The sequence below is a fragment of the Diospyros lotus genome, chromosome 13 (assembly GCF_014633365.1).
Source record: "Diospyros lotus cultivar Yz01 chromosome 13, ASM1463336v1, whole genome shotgun sequence".
Lineage (NCBI taxonomy): Eukaryota > Viridiplantae > Streptophyta > Magnoliopsida > Ericales > Ebenaceae > Diospyros > Diospyros lotus.
Window position 1 is genome coordinate 13661266 of NC_068350.1, and position 22782 is coordinate 13684047.

At 31.8% G+C, this 22782-nt stretch overlaps 1 protein-coding gene across 1 annotated transcript in view; it reads left to right on the forward strand.

Moving 5' to 3' along the window:
* The first annotated feature begins 1021 nt into the window (after positions 1-1021).
* LOC127788059 (UPF0481 protein At3g47200-like) overlaps positions 1022-22782 on the forward strand; it is a 64852-nt gene continuing 43091 nt past the window's right edge. The window contains exons 1-2 of the mRNA XM_052316179.1: positions 1022-2448; positions 2645-2767. Coding sequence (XP_052172139.1) covers positions 1022-2448; positions 2645-2660 — 1443 coding nt within the window. The 3' untranslated portion in view covers positions 2661-2767. The remainder of the gene's footprint in view (positions 2449-2644; positions 2768-22782) is intronic.

Here is a 22782-nt window from a genome sequence, read left to right on the forward strand (position 1 = left end):
GGAGTTTATTATATAAGTTGTATATAAAATCTCTATGAAAGTTAAAAATACTAAGTTTTATCAAGATATATTCATACTAAGTTGTATATAAAATTGCTGCAACGGCGACGAACAACAGGAAACAATGAACAGGGATAGGAGAGGAGAAGCCGTGGGCAAGAGAGAGATAGAGAGAGAGAGAAAGAGATGGAGACGTCAGTGGTGGCTGGAATGGCGGAGGTGGACGGTGATGGAGGCTGCAACAGAGGCGAACAACGATAAGAACCATTGATGGCGGAGGCTTCAATGGTGGAAAATGTGATGGAGGCAGCGGCGAGTACGACTGTGTCAAAGGCAAATGATGACCATAAGAAGTGTAGCAAATGAGAGAGAGGGGGGAAGGAAAAATATAAAGAGAGAGAGAAGAAGAAGAAGAAATTGGGCGGGAATGACAGAATGCAAGGGGGAGAGAGAGAGAGAGAGAGAGAGAGAAAGTAGTTGAGGAAGAAGAACCTGGGTATTCAATTTGAGCTGAAAGGTTAAGGATATATTTGTAATTTAAATTGAGGATACATTTGTAATTTTGTTGCAGTTGTCCACCTGTTTGTCTAGCTGTTAGTTCATGTAGCATAATCCTCCAGGATAAAGCCCTAGGCGTCATCTATAGGCTCTAGTGGTAAAAGGACATTTTTGTTATTTGACATCTTCATCATTCTCTCGATAACTCAATTATTTATACAAGTAATATTTTTTTTCTTATGAGAGAAACAATGTAGGTAAGTCAAGAGTTTAATAAATAATAAAAAAAAATCTAAAGATTGTGATTGTGGTTGATAGGGGGCAGTGGAAGCAAATAGCCACGCCACCGAGGGCTTCTATTTGAGTCGTGACGTTGGCTTGTAAACGTCAAAAATATTTATTTGATATAGTTTGTACCAACCCCAACTATAAATAAACGACAATTTCTTGTGCTTATGCTCCAGCCGAGACCAAGCACCCAATACAATTATCAGTCATTGGCCTTAAGTTTCAGTCCGAAGCCATGGCGGGAGCTCAAGAAGATGCCAACAGGCCTACTGCTTCACAGAGCGTTACAGAAGACATCCGCATCCAAATCGGCCACGGCCCTAATTCTACTCAGAGCCTCAAATGCATCTCTTCTGCTCGAATTTGCAGAGTTCCCGACGATCTTCGCGACCTCAAGGAAAGTGCCTATGCCCCTCGCTTAGTTTCCATCGGCCCTCTTCACAGCCAAGACGAACACCTCAAAAACTCAAGCGTCAACAAGACCAAGAAGAATTGCGTCATATCACTCATTTACAGGGCCGCCAAATCCCCTGATGAAGCAACGAAACTACTGGACAAGTGTCTGACGAAGATGAGGGACTACGTCAACGCAGCCAAGAAGTACTACCTGCCAGAAGAAGCCGCGGAGGCGCTGAACGAGGAGATGCTTTTGCTGGATGGCTGTTTAATTCTGGAGTTGCTCTGCAGGCATTACTATGCTCGGAAGAAGACAAATGGGAATGAGCTTCTCGATCTCGGCAAAAACAGCTTCTTGACTTACCACACTGTACAGCGGGACTTGCTGTTGCTTGAGAACCAGCTTCCTTTCTTTGTTCTCGGCATCGACAGCGCCTTGACTTACCACACTGTACAGCGGGACTTGCTGTTGCTTGAGAACCAGCTTCCTTTCTTTGTTCTCCGCGAACTCTTCCGGCTCACGGAGGCTAAAGCCGCTGACGCAAGCGGCGTGTCCCTGGTTGAATACGTGCTAACATTTTTTCGTGATCTGTTGAGTCCGCAAATCATCCAACCTGAAGCTAAAGAAGATGGCGAAACGTTTCACATCCTCCATCTTCTTCACAAGCACTACCTTCCGGAAGGTCTGCCGGAGCCCAAGACTTGCCACCAATTCATTCAATCTGCTAAAGACCTCGACTACGCCGGTGTCAAGTTTGAGTCCCACGAAGCCATAAGCCCATTCCAGGTCAAATTCGAAGCCCCTTCCGGCCTGAAACGGTTGTGGTTTTGCAGAGCTTCCTTCAAAATTCCGAAGTTGCACATCAACGACTCGACGGAGCTGTTCTTGAGAAACCTCATCGCCTTCGAGCAGTTCTGCCCCCTCATTAAGAGCTACGTTACGTCGTACGCGTTCGTCATGGACAGGCTGATCAACACCGCCAAGGACGTGGATGCGCTCCAAAAAGCTGGGATTATGTGCAACTATTTAGGGTCCCATAATGACGCTTCTGATCTGTTCAATAAACTATGCTCCGAAGTTGCAATAGAGCATTTCTACTTCGCCGACACGTGCGAGCAAGCCGCCAAGTACAGCAGGCGGTTTTGGCCGCATGCGGTGGCTCATCTACGGCGGAACAATTTTTCGACTCCGTGGGCATACATCGCTTTCTGCGTTGCTTTCATCGTTTTCTTCTCGTCTCTCGTAGCAGCCATCCGCAACCTCAGGTAACTAATGCTCCCATCTTCGATTGAATTTGCAACTAAATTCTCAGTTGCAGAAAATGTTCTTCGACTTTTTATTTGTTAACTTTACTATAAAAAAAAATATCAAATATCAAAAAAACGCCATTCTTTCATATAGTCTGATACATATATATATATTGAGCAGAGAGATACATATATATATATATATATTGAGCAGAGAAATGACAAAGTAGAAGGATTTGGAGAAGCTCTTCTGCCATGCCAGAAACAGCCCAAGCAAGCAGGGAAACGACATTCTGGTGCTCTTGAGAATTGACAAGTTTAGCTACGTGTTTGGAAGGTTAAGTAATTAAAATAATGGGTTCTTGTATCAATGTTCGTGGCTATGTGAAAATTGTAACATTACCAGGCTTATAATATTTTGGGCAAAGGTCAATTTGGTCTCCGTATCAGTTTAGTTAGTTCGGTACTTAAAAGTTTAAAATTATGTAAGCTTAGTACTTGTTTTCAGTGAATTTTTAATCTGCTGTTAATTGTCGTTAGTTAAACTAAGGATTGACTGACAAAAAATATGAAATTGACTCATTTTTTAAATTTTAAGTATTAAATTAACCTAATTTTTATTTACACAAAAAATTAGTTTATTTAGCTCAATAAATAAGTTAAATTTATAAATATAAAATTAGGTCAACTTAATGCTGAAACTTTCGAAAGAGGTCAATTTTATCTCTTGTTAGTGGACTATTAGTTTAACTAATGAAGATCACGGTGGCTAACGGATATTAGACATTGGCACATATTACATAAACCAAATTATATTCTCTATACCTCAAATGATATTATGCAATTGTTGTTTGTCTATTATGACAAGATATGTCACGCAAATCATTATATCATCAGGCTATGCGACTTGGACAATTTAGAGAGACTAATAGCAAGGATCATATGCATATATATATCCATTCCATCTTTATCCTATTACTATAAAAAAAAGAATAGCATTTAGAGATAATTTTTTTTTTATTTTAACAGCAATTTTTAACCGTCACTAAGTACAGATGTCGCGGAGTATTTAGCGACAATTTTCAGTAACTACTAGAGTAACCACCACAAATTATATTTTTTGCAACGATTTTTATACCACAGTAAAATTAGTGATTTAGCAGCAATTTTTAAAATATTTAGCGGCGGTTTTGAACCGTCATAAAAATTTAAAACAAAATAAAATTTTTAATTTTAACGGTAGTTTTTAGAATCTCCACAAAAATTAAAAAAAATAAAATTTTTAATTTTAGTGGCAGTTCTTAGAATCGTTGTAAAAATTAAAAAAAAATAAAATGTTAATTTCTCATAGGCGTGGTCGCGCCTGCGCCTAGACCGGTGTGTGGACTAGCGAGCTCCCCAGTCACACACGCTTGCCTGGACCTTGCACGCCACATGGCCGATGCTAGATCCCTTCCCCTTCCCTAGTTTTGAACTCAGGACCTCATCTATACACATGCGCGCGCGAAATCATCTAATCTGCCAAGCGATCTTAATATATTTTTGTGCATATAAATTATATACTAATCTAACCACTATTTTTTAGAATTATATTTTATATTTTTTAATATAAATTAAAAAATATTAATGAATTTATTATTTTTTAAAAGAATAAAGGAATAAATTAAAAATAAATTAATTGAATTAAATTAAATAAATTCATTAATTAAAAAATAAAAAAGATTTTATATATTTTTTAAAATTATTAAAATTTTATATATTAAAATTTTGTTAAATTTCTTTTCATTTTTATTTTTTTAATTAATTTTTTAATTTAAATTAAATTGTAAATTTCTTTAATTACATGTTGAACTTGTAACAATCATTTATTTTTGTAAGGGGACATTCATCTCTGTCCAATATGAAATTTGATTCCCTTAACCCACAAACTTCCCATTCTAGCACTGTCGGATCCATGCCGCCTTCTTCGTTGCCACTTGAAGTCAGGGGTTCATCCACGTCCACTTCTGCCCCTCAATACCGTCTAATGACACAGTCGTTGGATTCCTCGTAAGTATTCCTTATTTACTAATCATTTTTACTTATGAGTTCAAACACTAATGTGTGCTTCAATAGACATTACAAGAAAATTAGTGTTTAATGAGGGAATTTAGTGACGGAACTATTCCGTCATTAAATTTTTTAAATATTTTTTTAATTTAGCGAAGAAATTAGTGATGGACAACCTGTCACTAAATTTAGCGATGGAATCGACGACGAAAATGCCATCGCTAAAAAATAAAAAAAAATGAAATAAAAAAATTCAAATTTAGCGATGGGGCCAAACTCTTTGCTAAAAAATAAAAGAAATTAAATAAAAAAAATTCAAATTTAGTGATGAGGCTAATCCTGTCGGTAAACAATAAAAGAAATTAAATAAAAAAATATCAAATTTAGCGACGGGGCCAATCCCATCTCTAAAAAATAAAAAATAAAAAAATAAAAAATATCAAATTTAGCGACAGGGCTAAACCCGTCTCTAAAAAATAAAATAAATTAAATAAAAAAATATCAAATTTAGCAACGGGGCCAAACCCGCCGCTAAAAAATAAAAGAAATTAAATAAAAAATATCAATTTTAACGACGGAGCCAAACTCGTCCCTAAAAAGTAAAAGAAATTAAATAAAAAATATCAAATTTAGGGACGGGGCCAAACCCGTAGCTAAAAAATAAAAGAAATTAAATAAAAAATTTCAAATTTAGCGACAGGTGTGACTCGTCGCTAAAAAATAAAAATAAATAAATAAAACATTTCAAATTTAGCGAACATAAGATAAGTAATTCAAATTTAACGACGAGAACAACCTCGTCGCTAAAAAATATAAATAAAATTAAAATTTAGCGACCGGGTTACCCCATCGCTAAAAAATAAAAAAAAGTTAAAAATTTAATTAAAAACTTGACATTTAAACATAACATAATTTTTCAATGCTAATATAATAATTAATAAAGTTTTATTTGAATTAATAACTAAATAAAATTAAAATTAATATTCATTTCCCTTTACTAACATTAATATTAAAATTAATATCATTAAATAAGTTTGAGAAATTTTGTTGTATAAATATAATTCAGAAATATATAGAAGAAAATACTATAAATATATTTTATATACATCAATAAACAAAAAGACTTTCAGATTGGTAGCTCGCGCATGAAATTTGGTCATGAGGTTGGGGGTTCAAATCCAATAGAGAGTCTGAGATAATAGCTGGGAATAATATTCCAGCGCTGCCACGTGGCAAGCAGATCTACTAAAAAAGAACAAAAAATAAATAAATTTAAAATTAAAAATTAACAATGAGAATGCATCCATTGCGAAAAAAGAAAAAAATATAAATTTAAAATACGATACTTTAGCGACGAGAACGCATCTGTCGCAAAACTTTGGCAATTCGATTCCAAGGTGCAACACTTTTAATTATTGCTGGGATTAATATCCCAACGCTACCACGCGACGGGCTCATGAGGGGAGGGTAGGAGCTGACGCCCGTTAAATTTTGGGGCTGCATTGAATTTAGCGATGGAATTCGTCGCTAAAAAAATAAAAAATTAAAAAACTTTAGCAATGGAATAAATATGTCCCAAGAAAAAAGAAAATAAAAAACTTTTAATTTCAAAACATAATTTTTACACTTTAAAAGTTGTGTAAAATTTTGAAAAAAAATTATAAAATGTGAAATTCAAACTTTAATTTCACAGTTTAGTAATTAAATTTATATTGTTGACACAATTTATTTAAATATACATTTTTAATTGTGATAACTGATATATTACTTTATTTTGATTACATCTATTTACTTGTATTTATCTTCTTCTTCTTTTTACATATTAAAGTAAAGTGGTTAAATTAAATTAAAAATACATATATAAAAATAAATTTAACTTAAAAATGTAAATAAATAAGTGTAATTAAGAAACAAAAAATTAAAATGACTGTACAAAAAAAATGTAATAGTACATAAATAAAAATCTAAATGTGTCTTATATACACATACATTTTTTAAAGATATTGATCTTCATTATTGAGTAATATGTCATCAATTACTATATGATATCATGCTATATAATTTAGTAATGTTGTTGAAATTAACCTTTAACAAAATATTAATAAAAATTTAACGTGAAATTTATAAAATATTTAAATTAAATTTAAAATTTGATTTGAAAATGCAAATTTTTATAGTTAAATATATAATTTATACAAATTTCAATTAAATTCAAAATTAGTGAGGGAATATTCTTTTTTTAAGTTGTAATTAATAAAACATGAAATTACAAATTAAAATTCAGAATGAGTATGCTAAAAAATATAATTTATTAATTGTAATATCATATATACTAAAAATATATATATACTAAAAATATATATATTTAATATAATAGTTTATTAATTGTAATATCATATATACTAAAAAATATATATTTAATGAGGTAACTATATTTTTGACTATGCTACACTCCAATTAATTGTATAATTGAGATGAATAATAATTTTTCATAATATTTTAAAGTATTTTTAGTGAAAAATATAAAAGCAAGACTACAAAATCTTTTTTGCTACTATATAATATTTATATTGTTTTACTCATTTGAACAATATAATAATATAAAATTTTATTCTTTAATAAATAATTTTATATTCATCTTTATTTCAAAGAGAACACTTTTAAATAAATGATTATTCATTTTATTTTCCTCTTAAGAGACATATCCTATCCACAATGTAATACCCTAAGTTTTATAAATAAATTTAATTAAGTTATGTTAAATGATTTATTAGGTGTATGTAATTAATTTAGTTAATTAAATTTACCTAAAGTGTGCTTATGAAAAATATAAATATATATATAAATATGATTTAAGATTAAAAAGGATTAAATGAAATCATAATATGATTTAAAATTAAAGAAAATCATAATTTTTCTTTTGTATATATGTAAATATATATACATATATATATTAAAAAAAATCCAAAAATCAGATTTTGCAGAGCAGTGCGTGGCCAGAGCATGGCCGCGCCTGCAAATTGTTTCTTGAGGGCAAAGGAGGGGATTTAAATGCTGATATGACCGGGGAATGGCCTCTGGGACGCGTGGCCGTCGATGGGGAAGCAAAGCACGTCGAAAATGGGCTATAAATAGCCAAGTTCGCGCTGCCCAACCCATCCGAAAATTTCGAGGCCTAGATCAGTCGATTGGGAGTGATTTTGTGATATTGGAGAGTGGGGTTCTGATCTTCAAGTCGTGGGCTTCGTTTCTGGAGAATTTGGAGGCCAACGGAGCAAAGGAGAAGGCGAATCGAAGCTTCGTCGGAAAACGCACGACTCGCCAGAGCCGAGGGATATTCGGCCGATTCGAGGTAAGTTCGATCCTATTTTTTTGTAATTTTTGTATCAATGTGTTCGTAATGTCGAGATCTAGAGATTAGGAGTAGAAAAATCGAGTTTAGAGGTCAAATGGCCGGCTGGTGGCGAAGCTCTCGCCGGAGAAGAAGAACCAGTCAGGTGCATGAGTTGCACGCGCCCGCAAGTGGGAAGAAGGCGCGTGCGGCTCACGCGCCCGTCAGGAAATTTTTTTTTAAAAAAAAAGAGTAAAATTTTGAAATTTTTTTATTAAATTTGAAATGTTGTTTATGGTATATTGGTAAAGCAATTTTCTGAAAATGCCAAAATTACTAATTATTTAAGTAGATTTTTCTATTATGGAAATAAAGAAAAATAGGATTTTAATTCTGAAAATTCCAAGAAAAATTTCAGAATGTTATAAGTGTTATTTAAGAAATATTAGTGAAAATAAATTGAATAAATGAAATATTAGGTAATTATTATGTAATTTAAGTAGATTTTTCTATTATAGAAATAAAGAAAAATAGGATTTTAATTCTGAAAATTCCAAGAAAATTTCAGAATGTTATAAGTATTATTTAAGAAATATTAGTGAAGAGAAATTTAATAAATTGAAAGATTAGGTAATTATTATGTAATAATTACATATTTAGCTATTAGGAAATAAGGGAAAGAGTAGGAATTTAAGTTAGAAAATTCTAATAAAATTCCAGAATACTAGGAATATTATTTAAGGAATATTGGTAAAGAGAGATTAAATTTTTATGAAACTTAGATAATTATTATGTATTTTGAAGAGATAAAGCTTAGAAAAAAAAATGGAAAAAATTATGAAAAATTAGCAAATGGTATTCTAAACATAAATCTATGCTGTAGGGGTCCTTGTGAGCAAGGAGATTAAGGGATAGTCGCTTGGCACGTAGTTCGAGATGAATTAGCTGTAAGTATGCTGCCCAAATTTAATACAGTTATAAATGTAATTGCTCTTATCATATTGGCATGCTATGATATGAAATCATCACATAGACTACATCAATGGCATGACTATGAAATGCACACATGCATAACGATATTGTTGATCACACGCATATGAGGCCGTAGGGAGTACGAACTGGCACCGCTGACCTATCAAGGGTGCACCCATACACCCCGGCCTCGAAGGAGGTGGCCGCTAAAATGATAGGCAGCATGAGGGGTGTAGTTGACACCTACGATGAAAGACATTGCATACACTCATAGCATTGCATTTGGTATTCTTACTTAGATGGTTCATCATCTAACATGGGTTCGCCCCTGGGACATTCAACGTTCTAGCCGGGACTTGCAGAGATGGTTCAGAGATTGGTAATGTGTAGTGACACGAGACATCAAGATGCGAGTAAATGTACCATGTTATAATATGATTAGTTTAAGATTTATGTATATTGTTCCATTATCAAACGCTTTATGTATTAACTTGTATTAAATGCCATGTACAATTATTAAATTATGCATTACCATGAGCAAGTTCGATTCAGCTTCCGCTTTACATTTTTTTCTAGTCTAGATATCTCATCTGGCACTAGATACGGTCTTAGGGAATTTTAAAATAATGTTCAAAAAAAAAAATTTAACCAAATTTCCTAAGGCATAACATGCCCAAGAAGGCGGGCTGTTACACACAATATAGGTTTTCTATCAATAATGCTAGATCATACAACCTGCTACAATATTTGTAAGGCCTATAGCACATGCTATTGCTAAGTAATACAAAAAACAAAATGCTTCAATCAAAAGAGATAATTAATATGAGAATTAAAATTCTCAGTTACAATATTTCTCAATTGATTAAAGGCTTACAAAATAAACATATAATAATGAATGCAACAATAGTAATTGAAAAATTGTGTCAATTTAAAGCATTAGAGATAAAATATAAGAACTCGTAAGTTAAAACACTCGAACACTTGTAATGAATGTTCTCTAACCCCATAATTAATTAATGCTGCACCATTCAAGTATTTATAGTTGACGGTTGAACTATTGAAGACGGTTGAGCTGCATTAAATGCACTTGGAATAAATAATTACTCTTCAGTATTTTATTTTTATTACTTTTTTTCCTTAGTTCTTTATCTTTTATACTTATTTTTTTTAATTAATGTAAAGTCGTAAAATCAAATATTTATAACAGAAATATATTAATTTTATTAGTTAAAAAATATATATTAATTTTTAAAAATTTATTTTCCAACTACGAACAATCACCCGGCACTAATTCTCTTTCTGCGATGGGTGACTGTCCGTCGCAGATGATTGTTGATTTTAGTTTCCTCTCAAAAGACTTATCATTTTTAGTTTACAAAATATATGTAATTTTTAATTTAAATTAATTAGTAGAATATTTTATAAAATTATATTTATTTATAACATAAATATTATTAATCATTTAAAAAATAAAAAATACATTTTTATCTCTTCTTCTAGAATTAATAATAAATTTCAAATTCTTAAAAAATATTTTATTTATTTTTTGGTCATTATTCTTTAAATAATTTTAATTGATTTATTTTTATTAAATGTTTTTAATTTTTCTTCTCTCCTGATTATAAAATATTTTTTTCCTGATTAGTTTAATTTGTAAAATTAAATAACTATAAATTAATTATATTTTAAAGTAGTTAAAAAATATATATTTATTTTTAAAATAATATATATTAATTTAAAATAATTTATTAATATATATTTATATATATATATATTAGCGATGAGTAGTGTCCGTCGCTGATTCTGGCGGGCACTGCCCCCCACCCCCCTCCCTCCCACCCTCTTCTGTTGACAGGTGCCCCATTTTTGCCCCCCTCCTCTTGACACTTGTGCCCCGTCCCCTCTCCCCTTTAAAGCTTCCTCCCTCTCCCTCCGATCCTCTCCATCTCTTCTCTGCAATTTCTTCCCAAGTGTTTTGCTCCTAATTTCATTTCCTCTTACTTTATCTTCTTCGTTCCTCATTGTCTCTATCTCACTCTCATTGAAATCACGATAGTGGCTTTATTTTGGTGTGATTTACATTCGAAACTCATCAAGAATTGAAGGTATTTTTTATTTTTAGTTGTTAATTATTTAAAATTTAAATTACAATATTGAATGTTTTTTACATAATAGGTATTATTTGATTAATTGTTAAGTTGTAAATAGTTGTTAATGTTAATATTTCTATTAATGTTGTTAATGTTAATATTTTTGTTAACTGTTAATGTTAATATTTATTATAATATTAATTAACTGTTATTTATTAATGTTAATATTTTTTAAGTAATGAATATAATCTGTTTATTTATATTTATTTCTGTTATTTATGTTAAGTAGTAAATTACAATATTGAATGTTTATTATTGTTTATTTTATATATTTTATATTGTTATATATTATTATATATTATGATATATTTTGTATAAATTATTATTATGTATTATGTGATTTAAATAAATAAATTAAATTTAAAATAATATATAGTTAAAAACTTACTGACTGTGTAGGGGGGGGGGGGGGGGGGGACGGGCGGCTGTTGGGGGGGTTATGATATATTCTGTAAAAATTATTATTATGTATTATGTCATTTAAATAAATAAATTAAATTTAAAATAATATATAGTTAAAAACTTAGTATTGTTGGGGGCGGCTGTTAGGGGGGTTAAAATATAAGTTTAATATAAAAAATATTATATTAAATAATTAGTGAAATGATTAAAAATAGGAGAAATGAATAAAAATAGAAGTTTTAATATAGGAAATTAAATAATTAGTGAAAGTTTTAAACTTATAAAGTTATAATGATTAAAGTTTTAACGTATAAATTAGTGAGAGTTTTAACACAGGAAAAATTAAAATTTCTTCTCTCTGTGCCTTTTATACGTTAAATTTTAGATTATAAGGAAGATGAGAAATGAATAAAAATAGATAGATGATATTTTAAATAGAAAAAAATTATAAATCAACAAATATAAGAGTTTTTTGTAATTATTATTTTTAATATCAAAAATAATTATTCAATCTAAAAATAGATATAAATTTTATAATGATTTTAAACAAATTTTAAAAAATTAAAATTTTTGAGTAAAATTTCGTCTGGGAATTTTCTTTTGTTTTAAGTTAAAACAGATTTTTTTTTTCATTTTTAATTTCTTTGTGGATGAAACTGTTTTTAATTTCATTTTTTTTTGACACATAGAATGAATAATAAGAAAAGGAGTTTTAATTTTTAATAATATATGTATATTAGGTGATTTTGTTTAGTTTCTAAGTCGTTGATTAAGTCTAAAAGTTTAATCAATATTAATTAGGCAAATTAGAATTAAAGAGAAATCAAAACATTAAACATTAGAATTAAAATGAAAACATTAAATGAGGTGGATTCTTGAATGTTTTAATTTAAAATTTATGATGTGATTTAATTTGTAGCTGAAAAATGATTTAATTTGTGATGTGATCATTCAATTCAATGCTCTAGCCACTGACACGTCAAGCATTGGAATCAAACATGGAATATTCTATGTTGATCTCACTATAATTGCAATTGCTTGGACAAAATTCATAAATTAATTTATGTTTGGCATTAGGTGTGGAGTTGTATTTATGTTTGGCATGTTGATTGTGAGGGTTATGAGGTATCAAATTAATTTATCTCATACTCAACATTTTCAAATGCTAATGAATTGGAATGCAAAAAATTAATGGCAAAGTTTGAAGAGTTATATAATTTTCTTACATGTCTCATGTTTTGGGATATATAAGATATATGGAGTTTAATTAATGTTAAATTTAAATTATAAATTTAATTTTAATTATTAAAAAATTATAATTAAATAATAAAATGGGGCCAATTAGGGTTCAGGTGGGGAGTGTTTCAATAATAAATTTTAAATAAAATTTTAATTTTATATTTAGTATTAATTATAAATTTTCATCTTATTAATATTAATAATATAGTTAAATAATTTTAGTAGGTAAAAGTAAAATTATTTTGCACAGGGGGTTTTAAATGTATAATCTTAATAAAATTAGATAATAATATATAATTTTAATTAAATTAATAATAATCACAATTAGAGTTTTAAATGTGGTGTGGCGGGGCTTTGGTTCATAAGGGTTTGGTTAATTGTAAATTTGAAATAAAATTTAAATTTATAAAATAATTTATATTAAATTTTTATTAAGTTATTAATATTATTATAAATTTGGTTGTTAAATAATTTTTTTAGGGCCAAATCAATATTTTCTTAATTAATTTTGATATTTTGACTTTAATTTTAATTAAAATAATTATTCACAAAAAAAAAACTTTGTGTATTAGTTTTTTTGTTAAGAATATAGCCTAAGTTTTTAACTTAATTTTTTATTAAATCTCTTATCAGAAATTAAAAGAATTTAATTTTTTAATTTTTTTAATTATATATTATAAATTAAAAATATTAAATATATGTTTTTTAATTTTTTAATAATAATGGGTGGTTTTCAAGATTTAAACAGGGTTTAACTTTAGATTTAATGAAGACTAATCTTAACAAAATTATACAATAATACATAATTAAAATAAATAAAAACTTGTGATCTAGTCTAGTTTAATTGTAAAAAATGATTAGTTTAACGATAAATAATATATTTAAATATAACAGTTGAATGTCCGATAATATAGTTGTCGAGTTAGTTATTTATTTAATATAATTTTAAGATTTTAACTACAAATATAATGTTATTATTTGGTTAAACTTTTGTTACTTGGTAAAAAATTTAAAGTAGTGTATGTCTGAAAGTGCAATTATAAATTATGTTGGTTTGTAGTACTAAAGGATGCTTTTGTGAATTTTCAGAATAATTTTTTTCGTCATACATATTATTTAATTTAAAATAAAAATTCCGTCGTATTGTAAGTGGATTGATAATAAGTGTAACCCAAGAAGTGGCAGGATTACTAGAGAATTTTATGAGGGTGTTGATGAGTTCATTCAATTTACGTCTACCCAAGAAAGTTTTATAAGATTAGAAGGAAAGTTAAAGTGCCCTTGGATGAAATGCGAGTGTCTAAGATTTAAAGCAGTCAATGAAATGAAAAGAGATATTTGTAAACATGGATTTATGAAAGGTTATTATTATTAGACACATCATGGTGAAGAAGTGTCTGTTGTCCCTCATTCGGTTGTTGAAAATGAATATTATAGAGAAGAAAATTTTAGGGATCAGTTTAATTCCTACAAACAGATGGTAATTGATGCAGCTGAGCCATCAAATGCACCATATATAATGCACGAGACTAGTACTGGAAGTGGTTATCAGACTTACAATGTAGATGAAGCACCGAATGAAAAGGCACAAACATTTTATGACATGTTGTCTACTGCACAAGCTCCATTGTATCCAAACTGCGAAGTAAAAAGTGAACTTTCTACTGCAGTTAGGATGTTGAGTATAAAGTCTGATTACAATATTCTCGAAGTTGGATATAATGAAATCATGCAGTGTATACATCAAACAATGTCAACTGGTAATCGTGTGCCAATTGATTTTTATCATACTAAGAAATTAGTTTCGTAACTTGGTCTCAATTATCAGAAGATTGATTGTTGTTCAAATGGGTATATGTTGTATTACAAGGATGATGAATCTGAGATGAGTTGCAGGTTTTGCGGTCATCCTCGTTTTAAACCTGTAAGAAGTGGGAAAGGGAAATTTAAATAAATTTCTTATAAAAAATTATGGTATTTGTCTCTCATACCAAGACTGCAGAGAAAATATGCTTCTACGGTTATAGATGCGAGCATGAGATGGCATCATGAAAGTCGGAGGGAGCCTAGTGTCTTGTCTCACCCGTCTGACGGGGAAGCATGGAAATATTTTGATCAGACATATCCTAACTTCTCCTCCGATCCTAGAAAAGTGAGGCTTGGTCTTTGTGCAGATGGATTCACTCTATATGGTAAATCGGGTCGGTCGTATTCTTGTTGGCCGGTTATTGTGAAGCCATATAACTTGCCTCCTGAATTATGTTTGAAAAGAGAGTTTCTTTTTCTGATTGTTATTATTCTAAGTCTATCAAATTCGAAAAACAAGATAGATGTGTTCTTACAGCCTTTAATTGATGAACTAAAATTGTTATGGTACGAAGGTGTTCTGACTTATGATATATCAATAAAAAATAATTTTTCATGAAGGCTGCTCTATTGTGGACCGTCAATGATTTTCCTGCTTATGGAATGTTATTTGGTTGGATGACATCGGGTAGATTAGCATGTCCATATTGTATGGAGAAAACTAAAGCTTTCAACCTCAAGTATGGTGGAAAGACGTCATTTTTTGATTATCACGGACAATTCTTGCCTATGGATCACGCATTCCAAAGAAATACAAGTGCATTTAGAAAAAACTGAGTCGATAATTCTTCTTCACCACCACGGTTAACTAGAGATACTGTTTTTCAGAGAGTCTGTAATTTTTCTTCTATCCTCCAGTTACAAGACTGTGCGATGCCTAGGTATGGTGTTGAGCACAATTGGACAAAATGAAACATTTTTTGGAAATTGCCATATTGGAAAAATAATCTGATCCGACATAACTTAGATGTCATGCATATTGAGAAAAATATTTTTGACAATATTTTCAATACAATTATGGATTTGAAGGGTAAAAATAAAGATAATACCAAGGTTATAATAGACCTTAAAGAATATTGTAGGCACAAAGAACTTGAACTAATAGACCATGGCAGGGGCAAATATTGGAAACCTAAGGCCCAATACATGTTCACAAGAGAACAAAAGTTAAGTATTTTTACGTGGATAAAAGAACTTAAGCTCCCTGATGGATATGCTTCCAGATTAGGTAAGTGCATTGATATGAGAAACGCAAAGTTATTTGGGTTGAAAAGTCATGATTGCTATGTTCTCATGGAGCGATTACTTCCAACGACATTTGCAGCATTACCAGATCGAATTTGGAATCTGGTTACTGAGTTATGCCAGTTTTTCAAAGACATTTGCTCAACAATATTGAGGATTGAACACCTAGATATCATGGAACAAAATATACCCATCATTTTATGCAAATTAGAGCGTGTATTTCCTCCCGGATGGTTTAACCCAATGGAGCATCTCCTAGTGCACTTAATTTACGAAGCAAAGGTGGGGGGGACCAATACAATGCAGATGGATGTATCTGTTTGAAAGGTACATCTGATATAATTTGAATCGTTAATTTTTAAAGATAATAAAATTCTTTTATATTGAGGAGATTTTCGAATGATTTAGGTTTCTCAACACTTTAAAGAAGAAGGTCCGCAATAAAGCTCGTGTAGAAGGATCTATATGTGAGGCATATTTAATTGAGGAGACGTCTACATTTGGTTCATATTATTTTGCACCAAATGTTCCATCAAGAAGACCGAGAGTCCCTCGAAATGACGATGGGGGAGATTCTTCATATCCACAAATTTTCTTGTTCAATTATCCAGGCCGTGCTGCGAGAGCAATGAAAATCAGGTAGATGGATGGGAAATAGTTTGAAGTCGCCAAATTATATGTCTTGTTGAATACTCCGGAGGTCAAACTTTATATCGAGTAAAAATTAAAATTTAAATGAATATATTTATAAGTTCATACTTTGTTCATATTAAATGATTGATATATCATTTAAATTTTACAACATGTACACCAATCTATTGCGTCATCTATATTCAAATATCACAGATGCAGAACTAAACAAAAAATTCGAGAAACATTTTCCTAAGTGGTTCCATCATCAAGTATGTTATTTCATATTATATTATTTTTTAATTGAATTTTAAAAATACATTAAGTGATTCAAATATTTTCTCAGGTTAATTCGAATACTCAAGTTGTTACAGATCCATTAATTCAGAATATAAGATGGGGACCGACTCCAAACGTGCGATATTGGCTAATGTATTTCGTGAACGGATATAAATTTCATACCGTCAAATGGAGTATTGGTAGATCTACTGAAAATTTTGGTGTTTGCGTGCCTGGGACAGGGGTTGGATCCTCAGAGACCTATTATTACGAATTTTTTTTAGATATTATTAAATTGGAATATGCAGGCTTACCAATCAAAAGGGTAGTTATGTTCAAATGTGAATGGTATGATCCAAGTCTTAGGGGAACCAAAATCCACGAAAAGTATGGTATTATTGAGGTTCGATCATCAAGAAGGTATAAGAAATATGATCCTTTCATTTTTGCTCAACAAGCTGAACAAGTGTATTACGCGTCATACCCTGACACTTGCCGTGATAAACGTGATTGGATGGTTGTTACTAAAACAAAGGCACGACCTACAATAACGGCTCCCGAGGCTAATATGGAAGAACCTTTGTAAGGCCCACTTCCGAATACTCGAAAGAAGGTCATTACAAAGATGATATAGAACAAAACTGAACTCAACTCATTTCATTTCTAGCAGCGGAAGTTTAAATAAGATTTAATTACATTCTCAACATCTCATAACTCTAGGCTCAAATACCATACAAAATAATAAGAGGCTCAAATGCCCATAACATAACAAATTCTCATTGTTACAAACCTCACCAAATCACTAACTAGGATCTTTAAAGTTAGGACGTGTCTCCGTACACCACTATCCCTTGGTTGCAGTCCTATTGGACTCGCCCCCAATAACCGTCTTTTCTTTACCTGGAATGGCAAAGAAGATCAAGTGAGCCACAAGGCTCAGCAAGTTCGAGGAACAAGGAACAATATATAGGATCCAAGAATACGATGACACCAAAAAGAGTAATCAAGAACTCCACAATTATATACAAGATTCATAATTCGTGAATTTATCAATTCAACTTAATAGATCATGTCACCATGTATCACTATGCAATTGTATATAAAATTCCAATATCATTATCAATTCCCACAGGCTCGCAAGCCATCATTCAATACATGCAAGAGTACGTCATTTCATTACCAATATCAATTTTCCTAGCTCTCAAGCCATAAATCAATGCATGCGAAAGTGTATAAGTTTCATAAAACATCACAAATAAATATGGAGCCAACCTGCCGGGCTATGGCCACCTCGTCCCGCGCCAAGTGCTCTAAGGTACCATTTCCCTCCGCGCAAAATAATAGGTGCGCAAAGCTATGTAATACGAAACATCATAACATGAACATACTAAGTATGTACAAACGTGACATGCATTCATTCCCATGTAAATATCATGAAATTTCAACTCACAACTATTGCTATACTTATATATATTTTTCTGTCTATCTCACACTACTTGATAGTTTCCCACTCACATCAATTATGCACACGAGACACAATGATTTACCCAAGAATTTATTTAATCAATTTCCAAGAAGCTCATGAATTCTTTACAATTTATTTAAATGAGTCCAAGTTTTATATATATATATATTTGATATATGATTTACGTTATTTATGGAATAACAATAACAAAAGGATAATATATATATATAATATAATTAAGTGGGTAAGGATGGCGTGTACTCAGAAGAGAGGCATGGATGTTTAAAGACTTAAGTGTATAAATATATCTATATATAAGTGGGTTGCTTGGAACAGAGCATCCATGGCTTTGGCTTGAATGTGAATATATATAATATATATATATAAATGAATGTAAATAAGTTTGCATCCAGTGACATGTGCTTATATATACATATATATAAATGAAATTGGGTTGCTTAAAGCAGAGCAGCGTGGCCGTGTACACACACACACACACATATATATATATATACATACATATAAATATAAATGGGTTTCTTGGAGCAGGGCATTAGCTTGGATGTGTATATATATATATATATAATTATAAGTGGGTTTGTGGAGCTGGTGCATGAATGGGTATACATATATATATATTTTTATTTCCTTGGATTTTAATGCCCTCACTTTCTCTCTCTACTGGTGCGCATATATACATATATATATATAGACAAGTGGTTTGGACAGAGAAAGGGAAGGCTTCCAGTAAACACCTGATACACAGCTGCACTTTCAGCTACACTTTCAGCGTATAAGATTATATATATGTATGGGTAGAGGCAGAGGGAGAGCTCCCATTCAACTGGCTGCTCTGATGCGTATAATTATATAAGTATATATATGTGGGTGTGGGTAGGCTAGAACAAGGGAGCATTCAGATTTGCTTATGTATATATGTATATATGAATATATGGGTGGCCGAATAGGAACAGGGCATTGGAATGGCAAGTGTAACAAAGTGTATACATGTGTATATATATATAAATGGGTCAAGTGGTTGATTGAAACAGGGGGCATTTTAGTGGAGGTGTGCATGTACGTATACCAATGGTGATCCGCATGAAGCATATATCTATACGGCTATATATCCAAGTAAGAGGCTACTCATCTGGTGTGAATATACATATATGTATATGGGTGTATATATACATGTAGCCAATTTTTTTGATACAGAGATGAACAAGGCTGCTGTATCGACTGAAACAAAGGTAGCCATTCGCAGAAAGTAAACAGTAAGTGATGCTATATAGCAAGAGGAGGAAGGAGGAGAAGTTAGTAGGGATATAGAATTTTACATTCATCTAGGCAACAGACAATAACCCAAGAAGAGATCAAATACACAGAATTTACATAATATAACTGAGAAGGTAGGAAGAACTTGCAACAAGGCATCAACAGAGAGATTAGAGAGAAACTTGCCTGAAGAAGATGCTAGCGAGAGAACTCCACCAATGTAATGAAGAGCAGCGCACAATGAATTGAACAGAAACACAAGGAGGAGGTGAAGTATAAGATGATGCTGAGGGGATGAGGAAAGAAATGGAAAAGTGAAGAAAATAGAGAGACGATATGCACTAAAATTAGAAGATTTGTACACAGAGAAGGCTGCAAATTTCTGTGTACAGATCGCATGCCAATATTGAGGAAATTTTACCAAAATGACATTTTTATCATATAATAGGCAAAAATTGTTAGGGATTTTATTGACAATTGCTAATTTAATTTATTTTCTTCTTTTCTTCTTTTATATATATATATATATTTTTACATAACACAATTTAAATCCCCTCTACCATTGGGCCCAAGCCCAAGCCCAAACCCAACAATTTATTTAACCTACTTGGAAAACCCATGAACTCATTTAACTATTCAAATGGAGTCCAAAACATTTATTTCCCAAATTTTAAAAATAGGCCCATACCCTTAAATTCATGATCACATGAATCAAGAAAATTTCATATTAATCCATAATCATGTTATGCCATCAAAACAATACATCATAAATTGTTAAAATACTTCGACCCACATTTAGAATGCCCTTGAGCTAAAATTAAATATTAAAAAAAAAACACCTAGACCCAATTTAGGGTCATTACAATTTGATACCACCAGTAACGTCCCGTTCGAGTGATAGGAAGAACCGGAACAACTTACCCTGATGGACCTACACGAACTTCCCAGGGGGGTCACCCATCCCTGGATTACCCTAGGTCAAGCACGCTTAACTTGGGAGTTCTTTGCCAACATTCAGCCCAAAAGGTATCCAACTGGTGTTATTTCCTTTCTTACACTATCCTCGATATATTCTAACTTCTCTGGGCTCTCGGGGTATTACAACTTTTCCAGGAGGATGAAATACCAGAACTTCCGCAAATTGATCAAAATGATGACCTTAGAGGTAGTTTACAAGATTTAGATGAGATAGTCGAGGAAATAGATGTTTCAAATATTGTTCAGCAAGAAGAAGATGATGTGGCAAAGGAAGAATCTATATCAGAAGACGATGAAGAAGAGTTATTGTCTGATGACATAAATAATGATGAATTTGTAGAAGAAGATTGATATATTTATGAATACATGTGAATTCAAATATATATATTATGATATAATATCTTTTGTATTTTTTAATGTTCGTGACCTTGTACATTTTACCGTGTTTTTATGTTTCATGTAATTTCAAAAACAGATGTCAGGACATTCATCTCCCAAACCAAGCAGGGGTAAGGGTAGTAGGGGTAGAGGAAGACGTCGATCTTATTGGGACACACATTCCCCAGATCCTAGTAATGCTAGTTCACAGTCTTCTCATTCTGTCTCCACACATACTGTTCCATCTGCTCCTTTATATCCTCAGCCATCGTACCCACATGCTTTTGTTCCCATGCCTCAGTTCCAACAACCATTCCCCTCTATGCTATATCATATGGGTTATACTACAATCCCATCCACATCCCACCCACCTGAGACTGCACCACATTTTGTCCCCTATCTTGGGTCTACTTTTCATCCCATAGGAGGTTCATACCCATACTCATTTATGTTGACACCACATGGACATTCTTCGACATCTTTTCCTGCGTAGAATATTGACCCGACTCCATCTGAGCCAATTAATACCGACCGAGCTGATCATCGAGTAGAGTTATCCTGCAATCAGAACTGTGATCAGTATCTTATATGAAAAAAATTAATTAATTGTTTGTGATTGTTTTACATATAAATGCAATTTCTTATTTGATAAATATTAGTTTTACAGTTTTTTCCCTGAGGTTGGCCCACCAGGTGTATAGTCCAAGATTTGGAAGCGACGGTACACTGAAGCTTGGCTTCATTGGGATGACATGCCTGAATTAACACGACGGATGTGGCTGGACAAATTTAGAGTAAGTCTAATTGCAATTCTTAATTATAGAAAGTTTCAATTTAAAATTGTATACATATTTATTCATTTTTAATTTCTTGTAGAAGGAGTTTAAGTGGCAACCCGATGAGAGTGATCGTATATGGATCACTTGGAATAAATTTGGTCAAAAAAGTTTTAGAAATAATTTGAACAAAATTAAAGGAGGTGTAAATAAAGGAAAGTGGATGGATTCGATGGTGCGGCGAGCATTACAGGCCAAGTGGGATGAAGATGAATACAAGAAGAGAGTAGAACAAAACAAAACAAAAAGAATCGCGTATTCGAGACTGGTGGGTCAGTCTACACAGGTGGATCCATTCCTTTCACAGAGAGTCGAAGAAGGATGGTAATTAGTTTTTTTTACTAATTAAATGTAAATTTTATAAATTTATATAATGGTTTATATTATTTTTTATTTATTTCATATATTTGTCATGCAGGCAAGGGAATTAAACCACAAATCCAATGAATTTGAGATTTTCAGGAGAACCCACACTCGAAAGGATAATCAAGGACAAGAAGTGTGGGTTGATAATAGATCAAAGGCCGTCGCGATAATTATATTTTGTACAATTTAATTAACATTACAATTTAATGATTTTTTTTATTAATTGACAATGTCAATATTTTAATTTATATATATAGGAGGCGTTCGAGAGATTAAATGCAGAGGCATCTTCAGCATCAGCCAACGGTAGTGAGTCGTCCTCTCCACCTACAATCGAAGAACGTCAGATTTTTTATCAAGCTATATCTAGTATGAATAAGAAGGGTTGTGTCTACGGTCTTGGCTCTCAAGGTAGGCAGTCCTTCCCAATTGGATCCGATATCAGTTCCAGTGGTTCATATGAGTTATCGTCGGAATTAGAACAAATGAGATTGAGGGTCACCCAGATGAACGAGGAGTTACATTTCGCTCAAACCAAGGTGGTTGAGGTGGAAAATTAGCTGCAATCCACCTAGTCTCGGATGGACGCAGAGTTGCATACTACTCGAACCGAGGTGACAGAGGTGAGAAATGAGAATGTGCAGTTGCGTCAGTGGCAACAATAGATGATGGCGTGGTAGGACCAGATGAATAGACAAATAATGACGTTACAACCTGGCCCGTCTTATCAGCAACTTAGACCGTTGATTCAACTAGGATCGAGTAATTAGTTTTTTGATGATGAGGAACAAAATGGTGATGATTGTAATGATGATAATTGTAACTGAATATTTATGAATTAATCAGTTTGACTTACAAATTCAGTTTTGTTATTTTAATAATTAATATGAA